At 42.8% G+C, this 22,595-nt stretch overlaps 1 protein-coding gene across 2 annotated transcripts in view; it reads right to left on the bottom strand.

The window, feature by feature from the left end:
• The window catches only part of cacna1ab (calcium channel, voltage-dependent, P/Q type, alpha 1A subunit, b), a 223,386-nt gene that overhangs the window by 52,102 nt on the left and 148,689 nt on the right, over positions 1 to 22,595 (bottom strand). The window contains exons 18-30 of one of the 2 annotated variants that reach the window (XM_039794714.1): positions 22,415 to 22,535; positions 22,013 to 22,080; positions 21,638 to 21,744; positions 18,862 to 19,015; positions 15,603 to 16,195; positions 14,746 to 15,053; positions 13,447 to 13,579; positions 13,031 to 13,160; positions 10,963 to 11,022; positions 10,568 to 10,674; positions 9,665 to 9,667; positions 3,327 to 3,338; positions 554 to 653 (exon numbers count right to left, since the gene is read on the bottom strand). In XM_039794714.1, coding sequence (XP_039650648.1) covers positions 554 to 653; positions 3,327 to 3,338; positions 9,665 to 9,667; positions 10,568 to 10,674; positions 10,963 to 11,022; positions 13,031 to 13,160; positions 13,447 to 13,579; positions 14,746 to 15,053; positions 15,603 to 16,195; positions 18,862 to 19,015; positions 21,638 to 21,744; positions 22,013 to 22,080; positions 22,415 to 22,535 — 1,896 coding nt within the window. The remainder of the gene's footprint in view (positions 1 to 553; positions 654 to 3,326; positions 3,339 to 9,664; positions 9,668 to 10,567; positions 10,675 to 10,962; positions 11,023 to 13,030; positions 13,161 to 13,446; positions 13,580 to 14,745; positions 15,054 to 15,602; positions 16,196 to 18,861; positions 19,016 to 21,637; positions 21,745 to 22,012; positions 22,081 to 22,414; positions 22,536 to 22,595) is intronic. The other variant, XM_039794706.1, reaches the window with a different exon arrangement.

Raw genomic sequence — 22,595 nt, 5'->3', positions numbered from 1 at the left:
ACAAGAACGGGTCTCCTGGGTGAAAGTTCCATCCACAACCCCGACGTGCCTCCTTATCTGGTTTTTCGGTCTTCTATCATACTCGCTACTGTTGTCGCTCTTAATACTAGGTCATGTTACTCCTAATTTCCACCGGCTGCGGAACGGCTCCGTGCTCTGCCGTCCGTCAATAATCAGCTGAAGTCCCGAGTCCCACGAGATCTCGCGAATTCACGTAGAATAGAACCACAAAACCAACACCAGGTAGTTTCCATCCAGATGAGTAGAGGGGAATCAACTCTGTGCTGTGTTTTCAAGGTGTAGTGCAGGGGAATATGATCTGTTCCGCAGCCGTTCCGCAACCGGTGGAAAGTTCCGACGCTGAAGGGTGATTTTTGCGTAAGTATCTGACGCTTAGAGCCACTGACCAAGCGTCTGCATTTGACGAGTTGGGAATGACAACGGGTCGAAATGAGACAAGCCTTGTTCACCTGATATGACTTATTATAGAAACATCAACTTCACGTATGCAGCCACTGGAGGGAGATTCACCAACAGACCTGATGAGCCCTACCTTTAACTTGGGGAGTCGTTTGATGGTCTTCAGAGGACGCAGCACCCTCAGCACGCGAAGGGACTTGATCGTACTGATGTCTTTGCCCTTGCTGCTTCCCCTAGAGTTCAGCCAAAGAACAACAACAATGTCAGAGGAGAATTAGCGAGCAGGGTGGAGGAATGAAGAGATGGAGCAATCATAAAGGGCTCTCCCCGCACCCTCTGCTATTATGAAGTTGAGGTTATCTTAAACATAACCTCTATAGTGACAATCTTAGTAAAAGCAAAACATGATATGACAAAAAAAAAAACTACACTGCATCGGTGGGCACAATCAAGGCTCTTACAGTCTCTTCTTCTGCAGAAAAAAGAAACGTTGAAGTGCACGTCAAACATGAAACCAGTGGGAGGGAACGCGATCAGTTCCCTGACCGTTTGGTTTCATGGACATCATCACTTGTTCTAATCTCCACCATGATACAATAGACATTCACTCATTCCATATCGACAGGCATCTCCCGGTAGAGTGCCCAGCCAAACCTCTTTCTTTCTTTTTCTGTGAAACACGCTGTTCAGTTCTTCGCAAGAAATGGGGAGTTTTAGATGTGGAAACATGTACTTCAACATGGCTAGGATTATGCTGATATAATCCTGAATTTGGAAACACGAAATGACCTGATCCTGATATGTTTCACATAGCTTCCTTTCGTTCAAATTCAGAATTCAGAAAATGATTTTTCTTCGGGTCAGGACCGCAACCTGAAGCGAAGGGAACGAGCACAGGAAACGGAGCCTATGTGAGACTCGTGGGACATGTGATGTCGCTTGCAGAACACAACATCACATGTCGTTACACAGACAAACACGTTGCACCAATGGCGTCAAACGAGCCACTGAAAAGCGACCGGAGGAAACGGTTTAGAGCCTTCGGTCGTGTGTTTTATAATGCGCTTGTGAACCCCTTAACTGAACATTCTGCTTATGATTTGTGCGCCCATAAACCAATACCGGTGAGGAAAAATTGTGGTGTCAAGGGAGTAAATAGCCGAGTTGATCTTTACAGTAAGTGGATGGGCCATTTAAAAAACCAAAACAAGGCAGGGAGCGCCTGGATGCCTGCCAAGCATGAGCAGAAGAGAGGTATTCCATCAAGGCTCGCTCTTTTAACTATGAACTCAGTTCCCATGGCAGAAAACGTAAGACAATTCAATTCAAGGCTAATTGATTGAGTCTGAGCCTTGGACGTTCTATGTGTATGCATGTAGGGGTTTGTATGTGTGTGTGTGTGTGTGTGTGTGTGTGTGTGCAAGAGTAAGACTCAATCAATAATCAATAGGCCTTCCTCCTTTGAAGTTGAGTAAGAGTGAGGTCTCTCTATCAGAGCAGCTCGGGAGTATTAGAGTAAAGCCCAGTAAGGCCAAAGGTATTAGAGGGCGCACGCACACACGCACACACACACACACATACACACACACACACACACACACACACACACACACACACACACACACACACACACACACACACACACACACACACACACACACACCAAGCATAATGATAAGGGCAACAGCTCTTTGAGTCTCACGATTGATGTGTGAGCATTGTTCGTGCGCTGCATTCTGTTTTAGCACCCCTAGTAAACAGAGTTTGACTGAAATGGGGTGTTCCTTAAACTAAAATTGAGGTGATACGCCACACAAAATCTATGTTTTAAGTATTAAAAACTCAACCCCTGTGGGACTAAAAGGTGGCTGTAAAAGGCTTCTATACTCTCGTCCTTCACTGTTGAAAGGCTGGATTGATGTCTACAATGGTTGCCAACAATGGAGGCTTTCATGGTCTCTAAACTCTAATACTGTGACTGCAGCACACTGCTATATGATCTTGGAGCTGTTTATCCATATGATCAGCATGTCCCAAAAGTATAGGATATAGCATGTCCCTGTATTCTCATATAACACTGATGCACCAAATGCCTGTCTCAATACTCATGCATGATACTGTTGCATAACGCACCGCATTGGCCAATCAAATACGTACAGTTGTACATTTTAGTAGATTACTTTACAACGTGGCCGGTGCAATTCTTCTGTTTACCTTGCAATTCTCAAGACAGAGGATAAAGTGATTGCGGATGTGGTAACTTTCCAAAGTTGTAAATTCTTTCCTCACTGACTGTATTACCTCCGCCAAGGAGGTTATGTTTTTCGGGTTGGTTGGTTTGTTTGCGTCAGCAGGATTACGGAAAAACTACCGGCCCGATTTTCATGAAACTTTGTGGACGGTTGTAGCATGGGCCAAGGAAGAACCAATAAGATAAGGAGCGGATCCGAATCACGGGGTGGATACACAAATTATTGTTATGAAATTATTACTGACAATCTAACTGAACTTCCAGGATCGTATTTCATCTTCTCACTGGTACATGTGGAAACACACCCACACTGATGCAACCCTTTGCATTTTTTATTTCTCCCTTTTTTTAAGTAGCACTATTTTTGGTCAGAATGAGGCTTGAGACTCAAGGCAGTTTTCCTGACCATCCTGCACAGATGATTGACAGCCTCATTCTTGAGAATGGGGATACAGGCAGTATAGTAGGCTTATTTTGCAGTTTCTGTGGCATGTGGTTAAGGTGGTGATGAATAAGACAAGTTACGATACGGCGAGAATGAGTACGGGCGACCAGAAGAACAAAGAAAGAAAGAGAGAGAAGCCAATCTGATCCGGTGGTGGAGAGCAGGGGGACAGAGCGGAGGAGGATGAGGAGGACAGAGGAAGAACTTTACCGGGTGCTAGTCCTGTCGAGTTTCACCGAAGGTGGAGACAGCGAGAGTCAGTGACAGCGACAGAAAGAAAGACAGGGACAGAGACAGAAGAAGAAGAGGAGGAAGGGAAGGAAGGAGAGGGGGAAACACAAAGAAAGACAGACACACACACACACACACACACACACACACACACACACACACACACACACACACACACACACACACACACACACACACACACAGACAGACAAACATAGATAGAGAAAGATTGACACAAGACAAGAGAGAGGGGGATTGGTAGAAACAGGGAAAAATACATCCATATGAGAGACAGACAAAGAAGGAAGGACAGCAAGATGGCCACACCCGCTTAGAACCCCCCCCCCCACCCACCCACCCACCCACTAACCACCCATACTCTATACACACATCACTCCCTCTCATTCAACCTCCCCCTCCCACACCCATCTCTTGTCTCTATGACGACAGTAGATATGTCCTACGTTATGTTTTGTAGAGTATACATTGCACAATTTCCTTCTCATTGCACATACACATCAAAGCACCTAAGAGTTTTTCAGTTGGGTTATTTGCCAACATCCTGTTACATCATTACATGGATTTATCTTAATCTTCAGTTAAATAAAACTATATATCTCAATGGATTTTAGGATCCGATCACAACCATGGCCCTTTATAATCTAAATGTGAACCTGCACATCCTTTTGACACAACATTCAGTTTGATTAGATAGTTAAATCTAACAAAGATAACAATAGATTAGATAAAATCTAGATAAATAAAATCCTAAGTGTTTGCAGATTTTATCACAGCTACAGAAATGAAACCATATCGATCAATTGAAAGAGAGACTATTAGCCACCCAAAGGCGTACTTGACAGTATATCCATGCCCTGATTTATCTTCATGTTTATCACATTGTTATGTCTGATTAAAAAAAAATTACAAAAATGTTGGGGCATGAAAAATCTCGTTGGATAGGGGCTGCTCAAGAATGGCTCACTATAATTATGATAATAAAGCATACAGATGTTGATGTTAAATTGCATAATTATTGTTAAATGGATTTCTTTGTGCGTTGTCCACTTTAGACATCATCAAAAAGGCTTACATACTGTAAGCACTGGGAGATTTTACACCATAGCATATGTTTACAAGTTATATGTGTGCTAATCCAATATGCAGAGAAAGTAATTGGTAAAATACCATTTCAGTTTCTTAAATAACGAGGTAACCCTTAAAACAATTTATATAATCTGAAAAAGTCTAACATCAGTTAAGTCCCCGTACATATATTATAGTAAAATAAATGAAAAATATATAAATATATTTGATATGAACTGAGCGTTTTACCTCAATTCCTTCCCCTTGCTTTACAACATCGAAGGATGTCCCTTTTATTCTATCAGAACTGCACATAACAATCATCTTTAAAAAAAACATGTAATTCAGCATTTCTGTGAATCTGGCCCCTGGCTGAGACTCTGGATGTGCAAACCCTCCTTCCCTCCTGGCTGCCTTCTGCTGTGGCCTGCTGTGCTACCAGCTCTATGAAGAATTACCTTCACGGTTGGAAGAGGAAACTCGATTGCTGCATCCATTTACACCGATTCTTATCTTATCACACCATAATGATCAATTACTAGACCGGGCCTACAGCACAAATTGCCCTCATTAGATCTGCAATCATCTAGTGGGATTTTATCAACGCTCTTTTTCATGCACATCTGCACAGGGGAAGAAAAAGACGTTAAAAAAATCTTTACAAGCGGCCGGTTCCAGGTTCTCTTGACATGTTAGAGCATACACTCGGGACAGCCGTCGCGAGTGGGAACTCAAGAAACCAGGATTTGTGTGTATTGTCCCATACACGCACACCGTCAATAGAAAGAAAAAGGCATTCTCACAGAGTACTGCGACTGCATGCAGTTCTCAGTCACTGCTTCTTTTAGCATTTACTCGGAGGATGAAGGGTGCCAGAAGCGCTTTTTTGTTTTGTTTAAAACCCATAAAAATATGAAACCATTGCACTGCGACCATGCTAAAACTCTTCTCTGTACAATGGTTCGGTTAAGTACCTGCTTTGAAACAAGGTCATGAAATTTCAAAGGTGTGTGGGAAGAGTTCGCCCCTTAAGCAAAACTGTACTGTAACTCAGCCCTGGCGCAGATGGTGGGAGCGAGGTGGCAAAGGAGGAGAGATGGCGGAGAGGGAGGAAGGGTGGAGAGAAGAGGCAAAGATGAGGGGGGGCAAAGATGGGAGAGCATCCTAAAAGGGAACGGAAAGGGCGATTAAGGAAGTGGGAGGGAGAGGAGGGGAGGAGGGAAGGGGACCAGTGAAGGAGAGGAGGAGGCATCCTCACTTTGGCAGGGAGTCATGCCGTGGAGGGTGCAGCAGTGGAGCGATTTTTGACTTCTTTTGCTGTTGTTGTTTTGTGCTGCTTGTGATATTTAACTTTGATTGAACAATTCCACTTTTTGCTGCATATTTACAGCGTGGAGTTCATGATCTGTCCACCATCATTGTGCGTCTTTCTGGGAACCTGTGCCTGGTGCCGCTCTACTGCTTTTAATTTGTAATTTAACAGTATGTGGAAAATCTCATTTAAGGTAAAAAAATAAATAAATGCTTGTACTGGATGATAATGTCATTGTATTCTTGTTTGCAGTTATTGGTACTGGTGCTATTGGCCGATCTGATACAGTAACAGTAAAGGTTGACTTCGACACAGGTGGGAAATGTTTAACCAAAGTAATATATCACTTTAAATTCATACCCCCTGTCTCCTGAAAGCTTCACCTTAAACAACTTGTATGTGCACCTTCCCCATCCTGCTTGCTGCTGGATTTACATTTGCTGCTGTTGGTTTCCTTGAACACCGTTCACTCTGCATTCAGACTGTGAGCAACAACATTGTTTTAATACTGTCCAATAGCATTTTTTATGTAGGACATATAATGGACTGTGCATGATGTTGTAGGACAAAGTTAAAGGTGCCGACAGCTTTTCTGAATATCAGGAAAGCACGTCAACCATTGTTAACGTTGGCTGAGGCTTCTAGTCGCTGACATTGTGAATGCATAGTGACAAAGGCTTTCAGAACACGACTATAACTTATATTTCTATTAAAGACAGAGGTGTGTTCAGACTGAGTGCTAAGTTAAGCCAATAACACCACTGGCTGTGGTGCAGTGTAGGTGTCTGCCTCTGTTGTTTTTTTTAATAAGAGATGCAAGTAAATTGTTTTTTCAAGGCATTGTGAAATGACAGGTCCTGCAATGTACTATAAGAACATAAAGTGTCCAAAAGCTGAAATGTTTTAATTTAATTGCACAAGGGTTGTCTTGGTCCACGCTGATAAGCGAGAAGTGGCGTTGCATCCACAAGTCTTCATAGTTCTACTCCATTAGATTTTAGCTGTCCCTAGCTAGCAACATATGCACCAACTACGCAGCTCGGAATGAAATTGATCTCAAAATTGACCGGGTCTTTCTGTTATTTTTCCAACCGTTTCTTACCTTTTTCTGCTTCTCTCTGCACATATCAGTAAAGTCAAACAACTTTGTGATTTTTTTTTTGTCCACTTTAAAGGATAATGATCGCAATATTCAATATTTTTCTCACCGTCAAAAGAAATGAAATCCCTTGAAAAGACTAAAGCTAACAATGAATTGCTCCTACTATTGTTGCACTAGGTTACATGTTCCTTCATTACAATGAAAGTAGGCACTATAATTTACATTGAGTCAAGTCGAAGCCATTGTAATTATACAGCCCAATATCACAAATCAAAAATTTGACCCAAGGGGTCAAAATGAAAATGAAAGAAAGCTCAGGAAGAGGAACAGAGGGATTCCTGTTCCAGGACTGAGAGACACGCAATAGTTGGCGTGTGTATAGAGTCGATCCCACATACACTGTCCTGCTGTTGTAAAAGCTTAAAATATATTTATTTGTGGCTGAAAATGTTTTCTAACAAATGCACTATTTACTTTTTGATTAAGTGTCTTAAAAACTACAGTGCCCAGCTTGTTTTAGAAACTAACTTTGTCTTTTCTAGAAATTAAACTACACATTTATGACAAATTTTGAAAGATTTACATCTTAAGTAAAAACAAATAGGCTTGGTTGAGTGCCAAAGACGCATGCGGATATCAGAAAGTATTGAGAAATATTTCCATGGAATTTGTTGACAGCAAGAAAAATTGTAGAACTACACCAAAACAATTTCAACTTGCGCATTTCGACCTCAGTTCATGCGACCTCGAGCAAATCTGCATCTGTTTGTCTCACTCATGTATTCCCATTGGCTTTTTAAGCAATGGCACCATCTTTTAAAAGCAGCTTTGCATCCAATCTGAACACACTTTGACAGTAGCTATTAGCTCTATGATTCACAGAACATACTTAAGCACATTCTTTGCCTGTGACTGACTCCGAACATCATTAACATAGTTCTGAGGGATGCCGTCTACTGCATCACAGGTTGTGTTCAGGTTCATGCAGTCATCAAGGCAGACATGCACTGGACATCGACAGAGCTGAGGAGGATGCACACACAAGCTTCTTTCTCTCTCGCTCACTCCTTGTTTTTTTTTCTCGAAGACAAACATACATTCAGCCCCTCCAGTTGCATGTATCATACATATTTGACTAATATGTATTTATCTATATAATGCCTTAGCATACATGTAAAAACACTCATTCCACCCACACCACACCCTGCCCCAGCATGCCTCCCTCCTTCCCTCCCACGTTCAGTCTGACTTCCCCGGGTTGTGCAGAGGAAGGAGAGTTAAATACCTGAGCCTCCGGGTTAACATGGTCAGAACGGCGGATGGGTATGTGTGTTTGTGTTTGAGTGTGTGGGCGTAAAAGAGAGAGCGGGGGACGAGGCGGTGAGCCAAGGTGGCGTTCTTCCCAGTGGCGAACCGATAGGCCTGGGCACTTAAAGGGTTAAAGGTGTCTGGGGCGCCCTCACCCCCACGGACTGACCGTCAGGGACCTCCAGCCCGGAGGACGGGGGAGGAGGATGAAGTGGCGAGGGTGTGGTTGGTTTGGAGGCAGGATGTTGGCTTTAATGGTTGTTGAATGGGCGGGGTTGAAAGGTGTGTGTGTGTGGTGGAGTTTGGAAGGGCTGAAGGGTTCTTTACGGACGATAGGGGTTATGTTCAGACAAGGGTGGAGGCTGGGGTTGGGTTAGGGGTCAGGATAATGGCAAGCTAGGGAGCCATGAGTGACACTTGTTCCTAACATACAGCACGCAAATTCAAGGCAAGAATGTGCAACTTGACATAAATTGTCACAATTTTGTACTATTTCTTCTTTCATTTACTATTTCACAAATTGTAAAACAAATACAAGAAACTGGTTGCTTTCCATTATATATATAATTTTTTTTGGGCATTGCTGCCTTTATTCGATAGGAAAGCTGAAACATGAAAGGGGAGAGAGAGGGGGAAGACATGCAGGAAAATCATCACAGGTCGGACTCGAACCCTGGACACTCTGCGTCGAGGAATAAACCTCTGCATATGTGTGCCCGCTCTACCAACTGAGCTAACCGGCCACTCCATTATGTATTTTTAAGTCATTATGGTGCTACCAGCCTGGAACAATAAATATATGTTTTAGCAGGGTCAGCACAGACTTCTTGTTCTTACAGTAAATGCTTACAAATTAGCAAACGTTAACTTGCTAAAATGCTAAACTAAGATGGTGGACCTTGAATAGCTTATACCTGCTAAACATTAGCATAATCACATTGGCATTGTGAGCATGTTAGCATTAGCATTTAGCTCAAAGCACTGTTGTGCTGCTAGCATGGCTATAAACTTTTTTTTTTTCTTCTGAAGGATCCTGTGGTTTTATGATGATCGCCTGACAGGATGAATTGGACTGACCGTGAGGTAACAATTTTGCATGACCAGCTTGGAGTTGGAGCAAGTTAACAAAAGGCAGCCAAAACAAGGAAGCAACTGCATTTTCAGTTAAAACTCCCCTTTCTGTTTGCTGAAGTAGGTGGTTTGGAGAGGTTGACTGAGAGCACTTAAAGCGAGTCAATATCCCCTTGTTCCCTCACACTCTTTGCTGTATGTTAGGAATAATACCGGTGTAAGGGGGGTGGGGTAGGGAAATCTGGAAGACGCGCAAAATGTAATGATAGAGAGGAGGAGAGACTCTATAAAAGAGGGGGTTGAAAGGTATCTGGAAGGAGGTGAATGCATCAGAAGGAGCCAAAGCTGTGAAGGACCTTGGGTGAGTGTTGCTAAGCAAAGGTTTGAGGGATCAGAGTCAGGGCTTTAGATGCAAGAAAAGAGGAAGGGATGACTCACGGCCTGGTTGGTGGAAATATCAGAGCGGCATGGATTGGCAAATAGGCGACACAAGGGAACAGGAGCAAGGAAGATTGGGAAAAAGTAAATGTTGGTGCTTTATATTGTATTAGGGTTAGGGTTAGACAGTTAAGGGGAATGATGTTCGGGATTAGTGTGAGGTGATTGTTTCAGGCAAGGTTTGTGGGGGGCTGAAAGGTGATGAAGACAGTGTCACTACACTCTAAAAACTAATTTTACTTTCAGTACTTTTGGGTTCCTTACTTGGAAATACAAAAGAACGATCCAAAGAGTTAAGAGATTTATGAAAGTACTGTGATAATGGTTTCAAAGGAGTACCTCAGGATACGCTCTGAGGTCCCCCAAAGATTGCAGAATCAAGAAAAAGCAAAACGGTACGAGGAGCATTTTTTTAATTTTTTAGAGTGTAGGTCGGAGGTCGGTGGGGTTCATCCAGGACATTAGGAAAATATGTTAGTTAAGGATCACGGGTGATTGTCCGGATGAAGGTGGCAATGAAACGTAGAGAAAGACCTGCTCATATGATGCCACGTGTGATGATGACCAGTGAGGAGATAGATATGGAAATGGAGAAAGGGTAGAATGCAGGGAGGAGGGACATAAAGAGACAATGACAAGACTACAGATACTAGTTAAAGAAAGAAAGAGAGAGAGAGAGAGAGAGAGAGAGAAAGACAGAAAGACAGAAAGAGTAGATAGCAGAAAGACAAGGACAGGAGATGATGATTTCTGAAGTACATCAGAAAATAGGAGCGAAAGATCAGAAATGCCTGATGTATCGGACGCACAAGGCTGTGCGACAAGGGTCTTTCTGTGGAGGGTGGGATGTGTGTGTGTGGGGTTGGTGAAGATGATGAACAGGAGGGTAGGGGGGGCACTTACGTGAAGGCGAAGGCCACCAGAGCACCACTAACCACTATAAAGTCCAGAATGTTCCACAAGTCGCGAAAGTAGGAGCCCTGGTGGAGAAACAAGCCGAGCACCACCATCTGGAAGACACAGAGCACACTCAGTACAACACGCAAACAAATCCATACAAATATAACACACACACACACACACATAGTAATTTACACAACACACTCACAGACACACAGCACAAATACACAAAATATACCCGTAGGCACAGAAATAACAAAAAAAGAAAGATACGCAAAAACACAATAATACAATTATGTAAAAAAAGTAAAAACACAGACACTGTCTATCTCTCTCTCACACACACACACACACACACACACACACACACACACACACACTTAGTGATACTTTGTTACCTTGATCAACATTTCAAATGTGAAGACCCCTGTGAAAACGTAGTCAAAATAACGCAGCACCTGCAGAGCAACACAACACCATGAGATATAATTATCACACTACAGGGAAAGAAGCAGAAAGATGAATCAGGGGGAAAGAAAACAGAGGAATCACAGCAGGGGAGGTTAACAAAGAGAGAGAAAGCGACAAACAATCAGACACCAACCAGAGCCTAATCCTAATCTTAATCCCGTTACCAGTTTCCATTTTCAAATTGCCATTTTGCAAAATTTGTCCAATTTCCTTTTTTAGTGTCTCTCTGATTAATATTACAATAAAATAATTTATTCACCATTTTCTTTTTTAAAGTATCTGTCTTCCATTTTTTTTTCTCATTAAAAGTTTAATATTAGAAAACATAGTAAGTGGACTTAGAGTGAGCTGAGAATTATGTACACTTAAAAAACCACATCCTCGCAATGCAGTGTTGTAGTTTGACTGACTCTGATAATCAACAGAAAGCACCCTGCACCCTGTTGTCGGGTTTAGGTAAAGATAGCTTTATTCATCCCCGAAGGGCAATTCAGTTTCTAAAGTCTACCGAGACACACTGTATATACACATTCATACTGCCTGTCATCAATGACAGAGGAAGCACAATACATTAAAGTTTTTTATTATTTAAATTTACATCTTGTCCCAAAAAGAATTCTTGCAAAATTTGCTAAGAGCTTCAACCAAAAATAGCGGGTTTTTATACTATCATCCATGATGAAGCCGAAGAACTGCCAAATTATGCCATCTGTGATGCTATTTAAAGACAATTCACTGTGAGAATTATTAAGATTACTAAGTGACATGTTCTCTTAAAAATATGTTAAAAAAGTGTCGACAAGTGGTGCTGCAATACATAAAATGTAATACGTAACATGTATAATTGGCAGTTTCAGCATATTTTATTGTACAGATGATATCCTGACATGTTGGTGTGCAAATGCACCAGAATCCTGCCCAGCCCTGTTACAAGATAAAAAAATAAAATTAAAAAAACTGTCATTATCACCATAAATAACCCTTTTACTATCTCAATCCTAAGGTGTTTGGTGTTTTAAGCCCACAACGTCGTCTTCCAGGCAGCGCTTCATAGAAGGCACCAAGGGGGTAAGCTTCGTTTTCAGAGCTCGAACCTCCTATGGCGCCATTTTGATGCTACAAAGCGATCACCTCCCGTTAGCATTCCATTGACAGCCATTCATTTTGACGTCACTTTGACAGCGAATAACTTTATATCTGAAGCGTGTAAAGACTCTATTTGTCCATTGTTTATTTCTAAAGAAACACGACAATGTATAAAAGGCTCCATTACCTTGTACCTCACGTTATGGCTCCGTAGCAGATGTTTTTGTAAAAATAGGCTAACAATTGTGTCATAACCACGCGACTTACTGTCGCATAGTAGAGGAATTAGAGTATAGTACAGGAGAAGATCGCAGGCAGTTTCGACTTACGTTAGCTGTTTAAGTTTAATTACTAATGTTAACTAGCATTTTAGTTAGCAATAATTAGCCTGTGCCCATGTTATCTCCTTACATATACCTACAATCTCCGTCTTTGCAAGATTGGGAATGATTGAGATTTCTCTTGGCACAGCTACCAGAAGACTTACAACTTTCAGACAGGTTGCTCACATCACATTTACGTTGCCTCGTTCAGTTGGAGGCTACGCAGTAACGCTCAGCCATCACCTTCACTGGTCTCCGTCCAGAGCAACGGGATCTGTTGGTCCATTATATACTGTCTATGGAAGGCTAGACTAGACTAGGGTTAGGCAAGGGTTAGGGTTAAAGGTTAGGTGCCTTGAAGTCGACAGTGGGGGCTTAAAACACCATCGAGCCAATCCTAACCTAAAGTATTTTTTACTTTAAGGGGGCTAATCCACAACCAACCTCTGTACTTGTGAAAATTGTCTTCACTTTGGAAGATTTTGCTCATCTTTATACCCTTGGGAGACTTTTTTATTTTTTTTAAAGGATATAGACGCACAAACACATTCACAGGCGGACAGAAAGACACAAAGTGATGTCTCACATTGTTTCGTGGGGACTCAGGCCAGACAGGGTCCTCTGCAGCGAGGGCGATGCTGCTCATAGCGATGACAGACAGGATGCTGAACTCAAAATACTTCAGAGTCAGGATGTAGTGACAGCACTTCCGAAACCTGGCGCAAACACACAGACACAGTCACGTGTTGACACAATAAAGCAGACCAGACAAACTGTTGAAACATTTATAGGCCCAGAGAGAAAAATGTCCATATTCAATAACTTCTCGATGTCAGCAATAAGGACATAGGACAGAGCTTGACCAAAGTTTAACACACACACACACACACCCACACACACACACACACACACACACACACACACACACACACACACACACACACACACACACACACACACACACACACACACACACACACACACACACACATAAATACTCACGGGTTGGTGGTGGACATTATGAAGCAGGAGCTGAAGGGAGGCATAGGTTTGGGGCCGTCTTCATCTCCTCCCTCGTCCTCCTCCTCCTTCTTCTCCTCGCTCTTCTTCTGGTTGGTGTTGGCGTTCTTGTTCACTGAGCAAAACAAAGAGAGAAAAGGATGGACAGAGAGACAGAAAGAGGTCAGCTTCACCAGGGCGAGAAAGTAAATATATATTTACACATAAATACACATACACATCTCTGAGTATTCTGTTTAAGGAATGGTCTGATACTATAGAGACCATTAATCAAGATAGATGTAGTGAGCTGTAAAATCTGCAGTACAATTGGTGCTGTAGTTGTAAGACTATATATATATATATATATATATATATATATATATATATATATATATTTGTAATGGTAAGTATCTTCTGTTGTCTTCATGCTTAGCAAGTTTCTTTTACTGTGGTTAAGTAGTCACTCAATACAGAAAAAGTGACCGCAACTCACTTATTGCATATACATGTTTTGCTCACATGAAATCTGTAATATGGTATTAGGTTCTAACCATTAGTTTCCAAAATACAACTTAAAGCTTAAGTGCATAACTTTTTGATATTAATGAACATCCAGAAGCTCCAGTGAAGATAATGACCTCTTCTGAAGAGCCCATCATGTTTTTTTTAATCCTCCATGTCCTCCTTGGCTACTAGCAACTGCATTGAGGAGGGGGGGGGGCTATGCCTGATCACGGAAGACTTGTATCATGTGGACGCGCCGAAAGTGTTGTTGTCATTACTTAGAGTTCCTCATGGGGCTGACCGAAACTACACACTATAGCTTTAAAGCTCATGAACACACCAAAGTTGGAAGAATGACTTCCCAACTCAGGGAATGGGACCATTCGTATGTGAATGAACTAAAAGCATCATGGGATTTTTTTTTACCACCACTTGTCTTTGAGTTATGATTTGCAAATGTTCTATTTCGAGGGCCATTTGTAATGGTACATAACCCAAACTCCTTAATGCAGAATATAAATGGGCCACTGAACTCTATGTGAAAATGTAGTGTTGAGTAGGACAGGATCGCAGGGGGAAGACATGGCCTTAATCTCACATAGCTACACCTCTGCCTGAAGTGATGTCTGAATTTGTGTACAACCAATTCTCTACTTTCATAATGTCAATTGATCTATAATATTGTGCCTGTACTATGTAAAAGCGCTTTGAGTAGTCGTTAAAACTAGAAAAGCGCTATATAAATATATTCCATTTACCCTTGTTTAAACTTGACTGATCCCCCCTGTTGCTTACCCTGCAGGATGGCGTTGGTGGAGGGGTAGGGATAGACAGGTGGCATGTCTATTTTGGTGTACTCAGGTTTGGCCATGCTGGTCAGGATCAGGCTGTCCATGCTGTGGAGGAGGGTGTGGGTGTCTGCGTCACGGCAGTTCAGCAGGTTGTTGACGTGGTCAGGATGGTCCGGGTGATCCGGTGGGAGGGCGTAAGGGTGCTCATGGGCACCGGCCAGCTTGCTGTTGTTGCGGAAGTTGTCCAGATCCTCGTTGTACTGCTGTATGGGCCGTGTGGTGGAGAGGCTGGGACCCGTGCTGTGGTGCTCCCTGAGGAAAGAGGAGGGGAGGAAGAACAAGGGATGGAGAGAAAGGAGGAATCAGGGACAGAAGAGAAGAACAAGGAATACATTAAGGATAATGGATTTGGTGATGGAAGGAGCATTTTATCAAAAACACCACTTGCCACGAGATGTGCACTGTCTCCAATTCGGTTAGTACCAACACATGCAGAACATACTGTTCAAAAACAAATTAGTACACACAGATAGACAGACAGGATCTTACATTTTGGATCACCGAAATATGTCAAAACCTTGATAATACAAAACAATTTAACTTTTAATGGTCTTATTTAACTAACATGGGGCACTAGGAAGGACAATGATCAGTAGGCACGATAAACAGCATCCAGGCAGCCAATCACAAAAGCTGCTAAAGAGCCCTTAGTATGCAGACAAATGTTTTTGGAAAGTTACTGGCTCAGTGTTTCTGTAGGTCGCTTCCTTTCTTGAAGGCTAACTTAACTGCCTTTTAACGCATGTCAGGTTGTAATTTCAGGCACACAAACGAGAGAAAATAAACCCTTCGTTCCCTCACTTTCTGGTGCGATGCCCTCTGCTCCTCTCCTGGTTGCCATGGCGATGCCGTCTCGACTTCCGTCCCTCCCCTTCTTCGCCTTTCTCCCCCTCTCCCTCCGTCCCTCTGGATCTATGTCTCCTGCCTTCCTCCCCCTCCCTGGCTGCCTTGCGGTGCTGCCGGGACCTCCTGTGTTCGTTGTTCCCGTCGACCCCCTCGCTATGGTGGGGAGACACGCTGCGAGCCTCCCTGCCTTCCCTGTTCCTGTGGCGGTGGCCCCGGTGGCTCCTGTGGCTGTGCCTCCCCTCCCCGAGCTGGCCCTCCGCGTTGCCCAGAGACGTGCAGCTGAAGCCGCGCTCCATGCGGGTATCCGCCGGCTGGCCCGTCCCTCTATCGTCCGGCCCTGTGGCTTTCTGATGATGGGGGTGGTAGTGATAGTGGTGTGTGGCTCGGCGGTAGTGATCCATGTCCTGGCGCCGGTACTCCTGGTCCAGAGGCAGCTCACCAGGTTGGGTCTTGTTGGTGTTGTTGTTGCGGTTGTCCTGAGGGTTGACCACCAGCGGCCGGTCCAGGTGGGTCTTCATATCGCCACGTGGTTTCCGTGGGTAGGACACCTGGGTAATAGGGTAGCAGATAGGATGAGTGGGGGCTGTTAAAGCTTGAGATACATCTTGAAGGGTCCCACCCAAAATCCCCAAAAGACATTGTACTTACCTTAAGTGCATTGCATAGCATTGCATGATAGTTTTAGTTTCATAAAGGCCTCTAAAGCTTTTGTTGCCACGCAAATACACACACACAGGGACGCGCAGCAGCACAGAAACATGCAAAAGTTTAAATATAAAATGCTTTCACTTCACACACGAGCAGATCAGTTTCTTCTCCTGAAAATCTCTCCTTCCTGCTTAGCAAATCCGCCATCATTATAGTAATGCGCCAAGGTCCAAACACACCTGGCTTTTAAAGGGAATGGGAGATGACACTCTGATTGGTTTACTGCATGTTACGCTCAAAACACACCTATGATTAATGAAGACACTAAGTTTTCACGAGCTAGCCTCCATTTTGTTTGACAATACAACGAACGTCAACAAGAAGTAATGCCACCCAACATCGCTTAGAGCAGTGGTTCCGGTTCCGGGCACCCCTTAGGGGGGCGGCAAAGATCACAAGGGGTGCACAAGTCTTTATCTGGTTTAAGGTTGAGGTAAAAAAAAAAATATATATAATGTATACAAAAGTCTTTATAAAAACTATATTTTTTTGTTCTCGCTTAAAATTGTAGGCAGGCTATTTAGTAGGCCAACCCTCCGGGACCTCTTAACCTGGGACCCTTGCTGTCATCAGGTCAGCTTCTAGCTGCTATCATCCTCGTATTTTCCTGCCGCCACGGCATCACTATTTTATGAATGAAACATGGCGGAGAAATGTAAAAGTGCTGATAACTCCTCTGTATCAAAAAAGAAAGTAAGGCTCTATCTCGAGAGTTACTTTGGTTTCGGGGGGGGGGGAACTGGGAACCACTGGCTTAGCACCTTTAACTAGCAAAAGTGGATTTGTAGGCTACACGCCCTGAATGCACCTCGGCCAGGCGCTTCACGCAGTGCGCTTAGATCGGTAAAATAGGGCCCTTACAGTTTTTACCAAGCAGAGTCTCACCAAACTCAGCAAAATACATCACAATTGCATCTAAAGGATTTTTAAAAGATACTGTAGCGGTTTGCTTCAAAGCTAGCACAAAGACACAGAGTATAACTTAGACCTTCATTCAGTTAGTTTATACCTCAGGTTTTCCAGAATAAACCCAGAACTTGAAATACTTGCACAACCCCCCCTAGTGGATTCCCTCCCCTGAGCCACAGATATACACGGTTCGGCAAACAGTCCACCACTTTTGGCTCCACATGAACAACTTGAAATTAAAATTGTCATGAATTCTTTTCCAGAACTACAAAATGGAAGACAGCTCCAGCTATAAATTTACAGTTTGCCGAACCATATCCAGTCAACTCCTGATCATCTTCTTTTTGAATTCTTCTTTGAAGTGCGTTACACTTCGCCCCGCTCCAGTTTTGAGTGTGCTGCCTTCTTTGGGTACAGCTCTGGATTTCTCTGTATGCCCCACTTTAATAATGCATCGCTCCCAAGCATACAGCTTCAAGCCGTCCCATATAGCAGTGGCTAGTGCAATAATAACACTCTTTTGCAGGCTTAAAGGGACATTACATCCTGGTGCAGCATGACCCAGAATACACCGTGGTTAAAAAAGCAGGTCAGGCTTTTGTGTAAGTACAGAGACATTACATTACATACGGACTGGTTGACATGTAATGTAATTAAAGAGTAACACTAGGCTGACAAGCAGTGATCAGCTGCCCTTACTAGGTGGAACTTTCAAGTCTGTTTCATCTCTGTCCACACACAGCATCACACAGAGATGTGGTTGGTGATGTCACAATGCACTGACACACCCTGGAGTATACTTCTACATCACAATCAGCAATGTGAGAAGTTGGAGGTCAGCAAAAAACAAGATTTCCATCTGATGTTAAATCGCTCTTGTTTAGGGAACAATTTGACACTTTCAGGTCCATTTTGACCATAAAATGTTGGAACCTGGTTGAGATACAATGGGGATATACAGTATTAGGGCTGCACGATATTAGGAAAATGTCTAATTGCGATTATTTTGAATGATATTGCGAATGCGATATGATATTGGAGGGAATGATGATTCTTGTATGGTTATTCTCATTGCCTTTGAAAAATATATAAATTGGATTAAAATGAGGATCTGCACCAAACAAATACATTCTCTACTCTGTAGGATAGGATTTGTAGGCTGAGACGTCTCTGCAGCATCAAAATACTTAATTTAGAACGGTTTTACACACATTTTGCCTTGAACTAATACTGCCCCCTGCGATTTGAACATTGCACTAGTCCATATTGCGATTTCGATCAAATTTCAATTAATTCTGCAGCCCTAGGACATATAAATCCAAATATCTTTTGATATTTAATATCAAATGTGTGTCCACTTTTAAATTTAAAACTTTTTCAGTTGACATCCAAGTGTTGTTAATTTCCTGAGGTGAGGTAATGGGGGCGTCATGTTAAGAGCCCATATGAATGGTAATGTCCCTTTGTCCCAAGTGGTTCAATGGTGGAATCACTCTACACACACTACAACAAATATTCACCATATATATATCAGGAGTAGACTGCATATATATATGTGTATATGTGTCTTTTTTTTTTCCAGGGGGGGAATCCTTACCTCTTCTCCCTCCCCTCCCACCTTCCACTCCTCCTGCTCCAGCTCGTTGTAGAGCGCCTCGCGGCTCGTCATCAGGTTCTGACGGCGGATCTCGCTCGTTCTCTGCTCCCACACTGACATGTTGCCCTTGATGTGGTTCTTCTGCTGCTCCTTACTGTTGGGAGGGGTTGGTGAAGACAACAGGATAGGGGAAACAGAGGGAGAAAGGGTAGATGTGGACGGCAAAGAGGGAAAAGGAAGACAGGAGAATGGCAGATGGAGGAGGGCGAGATAGAGAGGGGGAAAGCATTACAAATGTTAGGGGTGGAAGCGTAAGATCCCTGTGAGAAATCAACAGCAACAGTAAGTAGTCGGAGCACATCCTTTAAAAGGAAAGAAAGAACTTCAGTACATCAGAGCAAATGTGGCTATAAAAGTATACCCAAGCTGCAATTTCAATGTGAGATTGTGTAACATTACGTAGAAGGTGTGAATGAAGGAAGCATAAACTGAGAAATTGAACCAGTGTCACCAGCAGTGCAAGGAACAGTGTGTTTTCACATTGGATATGAGTTGCACTGTCCCCTAATTAATAGTGTTTGTGAGTCGGATACAGGGTGTTTTTTTTATTTTTGTTCCAAGGATTCACATTTGGAATAGTGGGATGCAGCTTATATTTGAGGACTATACATTTACATATTCCTAATGGCTGGTGTTCTCTTTGAGTGTAGCACAAAAAGCTAAAGGAGCGCTGCATTTTGGGTTGTTTGTACACTTTGTGTTGCTAGCCTAGTGAGTGTCTATTGTGGATGTATTTAAAAGAGCTGAATGCGCCACAGCCTCAGCCCTGCTTGTGTTCTTGTGTCCTTGTGAAACGTCATCTTTTGTGGCCAACAATACACAAGTCCATTCTTTGCATTCTTGGGATTGAAAAGGCCCAATGTGTCTGAGCCACCGAGACTCGGACCAGTCGGCGTCCTGTGAGAAGCTACTGGCAGCTATGGCCGTGGTTTAGGTGTGTGTGTGTGTGACTACACCGAGAGGCGGCTGTTCGTTCAAAACAACAATGGCGTCTCCTAAAGAGGTTAGCATAGATGCTGCAATAGCATCAGTTCTATCACAACTGGAGAGTATTTCGTCATTGAAAGAAGAGCAAAGAACAGCAATGCAGTCTTTTCTCGATAGAAAAGATGTTCTCACTCTTCTCCCGACTGGCTTCGGCAACAGTTTGATAGACAGATGGTTCATCCAATCATCTATCAAGTATTTTTTTGAACGCTCCTGTTCTTTTCCAAACAGCTTCTTAGATGGTTCTGTTTAACAAACCATCTGGTGCGTCAGGTTTCAACCGCGGAATTGCATAAAAAAAAAAAAAAAAAAATCCCCTGTGGCCCAAAAAAGCATTTTCTCCATAAAACACCATTATATAAGAGATGTCTGTAAAACCGGTGACAGGACTCATTCAACTGCAAACAAATCCGTTATTCCTCTTTGTATTATGAATTATTAAACCATGGAGGTTTTAAATTTGTTAAACTTTGTCAGGGCCAAGAACTATCTTTATACGAAGTGAGCCGCACAACCTGGAAGAAAGCGAGAAAACCTTTTGACCTACGCGCTGGGTGAGTCAAATGATTGGGGGCCATGTTGGAGTCCTGTATCAAGTTCTTGCAATACATCCATTGTTCCTATCTGTCCATCTTCATGGCATCTTCTATACTTGGTCAGCCCTCAAAGTGTCCAGTAAACTCAGTTTGACCCCAGGAGTTTTCTTTTGGCTCATTTAGCGTGCTTTGCCACCATGAAGTAGGTAATAACTTAATAATAACGTAACGTAATAACGGAAAATGTGAGGAAAGCATCTTTTGAGCTCTTGAACACTGACTGGGGACAGAGTATGTTAAGAAGCCAAGAAGAAATACAGGGTCTCCGAATGTTTTAACAAGATGGCGAGTCAAAAAAAAGAAGTGAGAATGACAAATATAGTCCCAAAACTGTCCCAACAAGCACCAAGCTCTTCACTGAAGAGTTTTGAGTCACTATGTTGAGTCCTGTGATTGAAAGGAAGCTAATTTTCCAGGCTTAAAAACCCACTATTTAGATTATATAACGTATAGAAATCCTCCACACCCCTGTTACAGTAAATGACTGACACATATAATTGACAAGCAAAACTGTAGCACAAAAACCACCAGCTTCTAATCCTGCCATCAAAGGCTCGCCGCAGCGACTGAAGAGTCCGGTGACTTCTAAAAGAGCAGCAGGGTTTTTGTGAGCATCAGTTTGATGTGTCCTATTGTCAGCGTTTTCGGCTGCCAGGAGCAGATTTTACAGGATGTCCGCCTCTCGCTCTTCTTCACTTCACAAAGCCCTGAATCTGTTCCTTTCACTCGCAGAACAATCGCTTAATCATATTTTAGAGAATGAGAATGCGGGGAGAGTGTGATGGTGGGTGTTTGAGTGTGTGTGTGTGTGTGTGTGTGTGTGTGTGTGTGTGTGTGTGTGTGTGTGTGTGTGTGTGTGTGTGTGTGTGTGTGTGTGTGTGTGTGTGCAACGTGTACAGTACATGAATGCCTGCCAATCATGAATGTGTAGATTTGAGAAGAAAAACTGTGTTTTCGGTGTGTGTGCAATTTTACAAAACAGTGAGAGACTTTTCCCCTGATGTTGTTTGTGTGTGCATGCGTGTGAGAAACAACTTTGTTTACCTGTGTGTGTATGTGTATTTTGGGGCAATATTGTGTACAGTATGTGTGACAAAATGTCCGTATTGTATTATATGTGCATGTGTACTCACGCAGCAATAGTCAGGTTGGCTGCTGACAGCGGGCTGACCTCTGCTACTTCCTTAGCCTTCTGCATTGCAGTCTTCTGATTGGCTGCTTCCTCCTGTTCCTCCTCATCCTATTGGAGGAGAATAGCATCATCTCAGTCACTTGATCTTGGTTTAAATTACAATACACTGGCACGTAAAACGTATAATATATTAATAATAACAAAGGCAGCAACCGAGAACAAAAGACGTGATATCAAATACAGCTAATTCAATTTTAATTTAAAGACCTAATCATAATTTAATGTCCTGGTATTTTTTTTTATATTTCCCTGATTATTAAATTATTTTATATTAAAAGAAGGGGGAGAATGTATTTTTTCTGGTTAGATCCTATACCTTGGTGAGCTCCTGGGCGTTGGCCAGATTGTCGACAGCGATGGCCAAGAAGACGTTAAGCAGAGTGTCTGTGGTGTCAGAATTTAAGGAGAAATATTGATGAATGGACAACCGGAGAGGAAGCAGAAGCAAAGAAGGAAGGAAGGAAGGAAGGAAGGAAGGTTTCTCAGGAAGAACGGAGTGGACAGGAAAAGAGACATGTCGGGTTGCAGATACAGGAGAGGAAAGAGAGGAAGTGGAATTGTATTCTTTTAAATTTGTGGAGCTCAAATGAACAAGAAACAGGAAGTCGTCATCTACATTTCATCTAGTCTGCGTCATGTTGTTGAGTATATTTACATACATGCACATTGTACATTGTGTGTATGTGTATATGTAAATGTGAGCGTGCACACAGGATACAGTTGCCAAAAAGTGTGAGGACGATGAAGAAGATGGAGAACACCATCCCTTTGTCGTTCACTCCTCCCTGGGACTTGATGCCATCGTACATCACCATGTTCCAGTCTTCTCCTGTCAGGATCTACACAGAGAACACAAAAAGATGTTCTTACTAAAAACAAAAAAAAAAGAAGAAGGATTC

The sequence above is a fragment of the Perca fluviatilis genome, chromosome 1 (assembly GCF_010015445.1).
Source record: "Perca fluviatilis chromosome 1, GENO_Pfluv_1.0, whole genome shotgun sequence".
In the NCBI taxonomy this organism is placed as follows: Eukaryota; Metazoa; Chordata; class Actinopteri; order Perciformes; family Percidae; genus Perca; species Perca fluviatilis.
The sequence above is the reverse complement of the archived record's forward strand: the minus strand, read 5'-3'. Positions and strand labels throughout refer to the sequence as shown.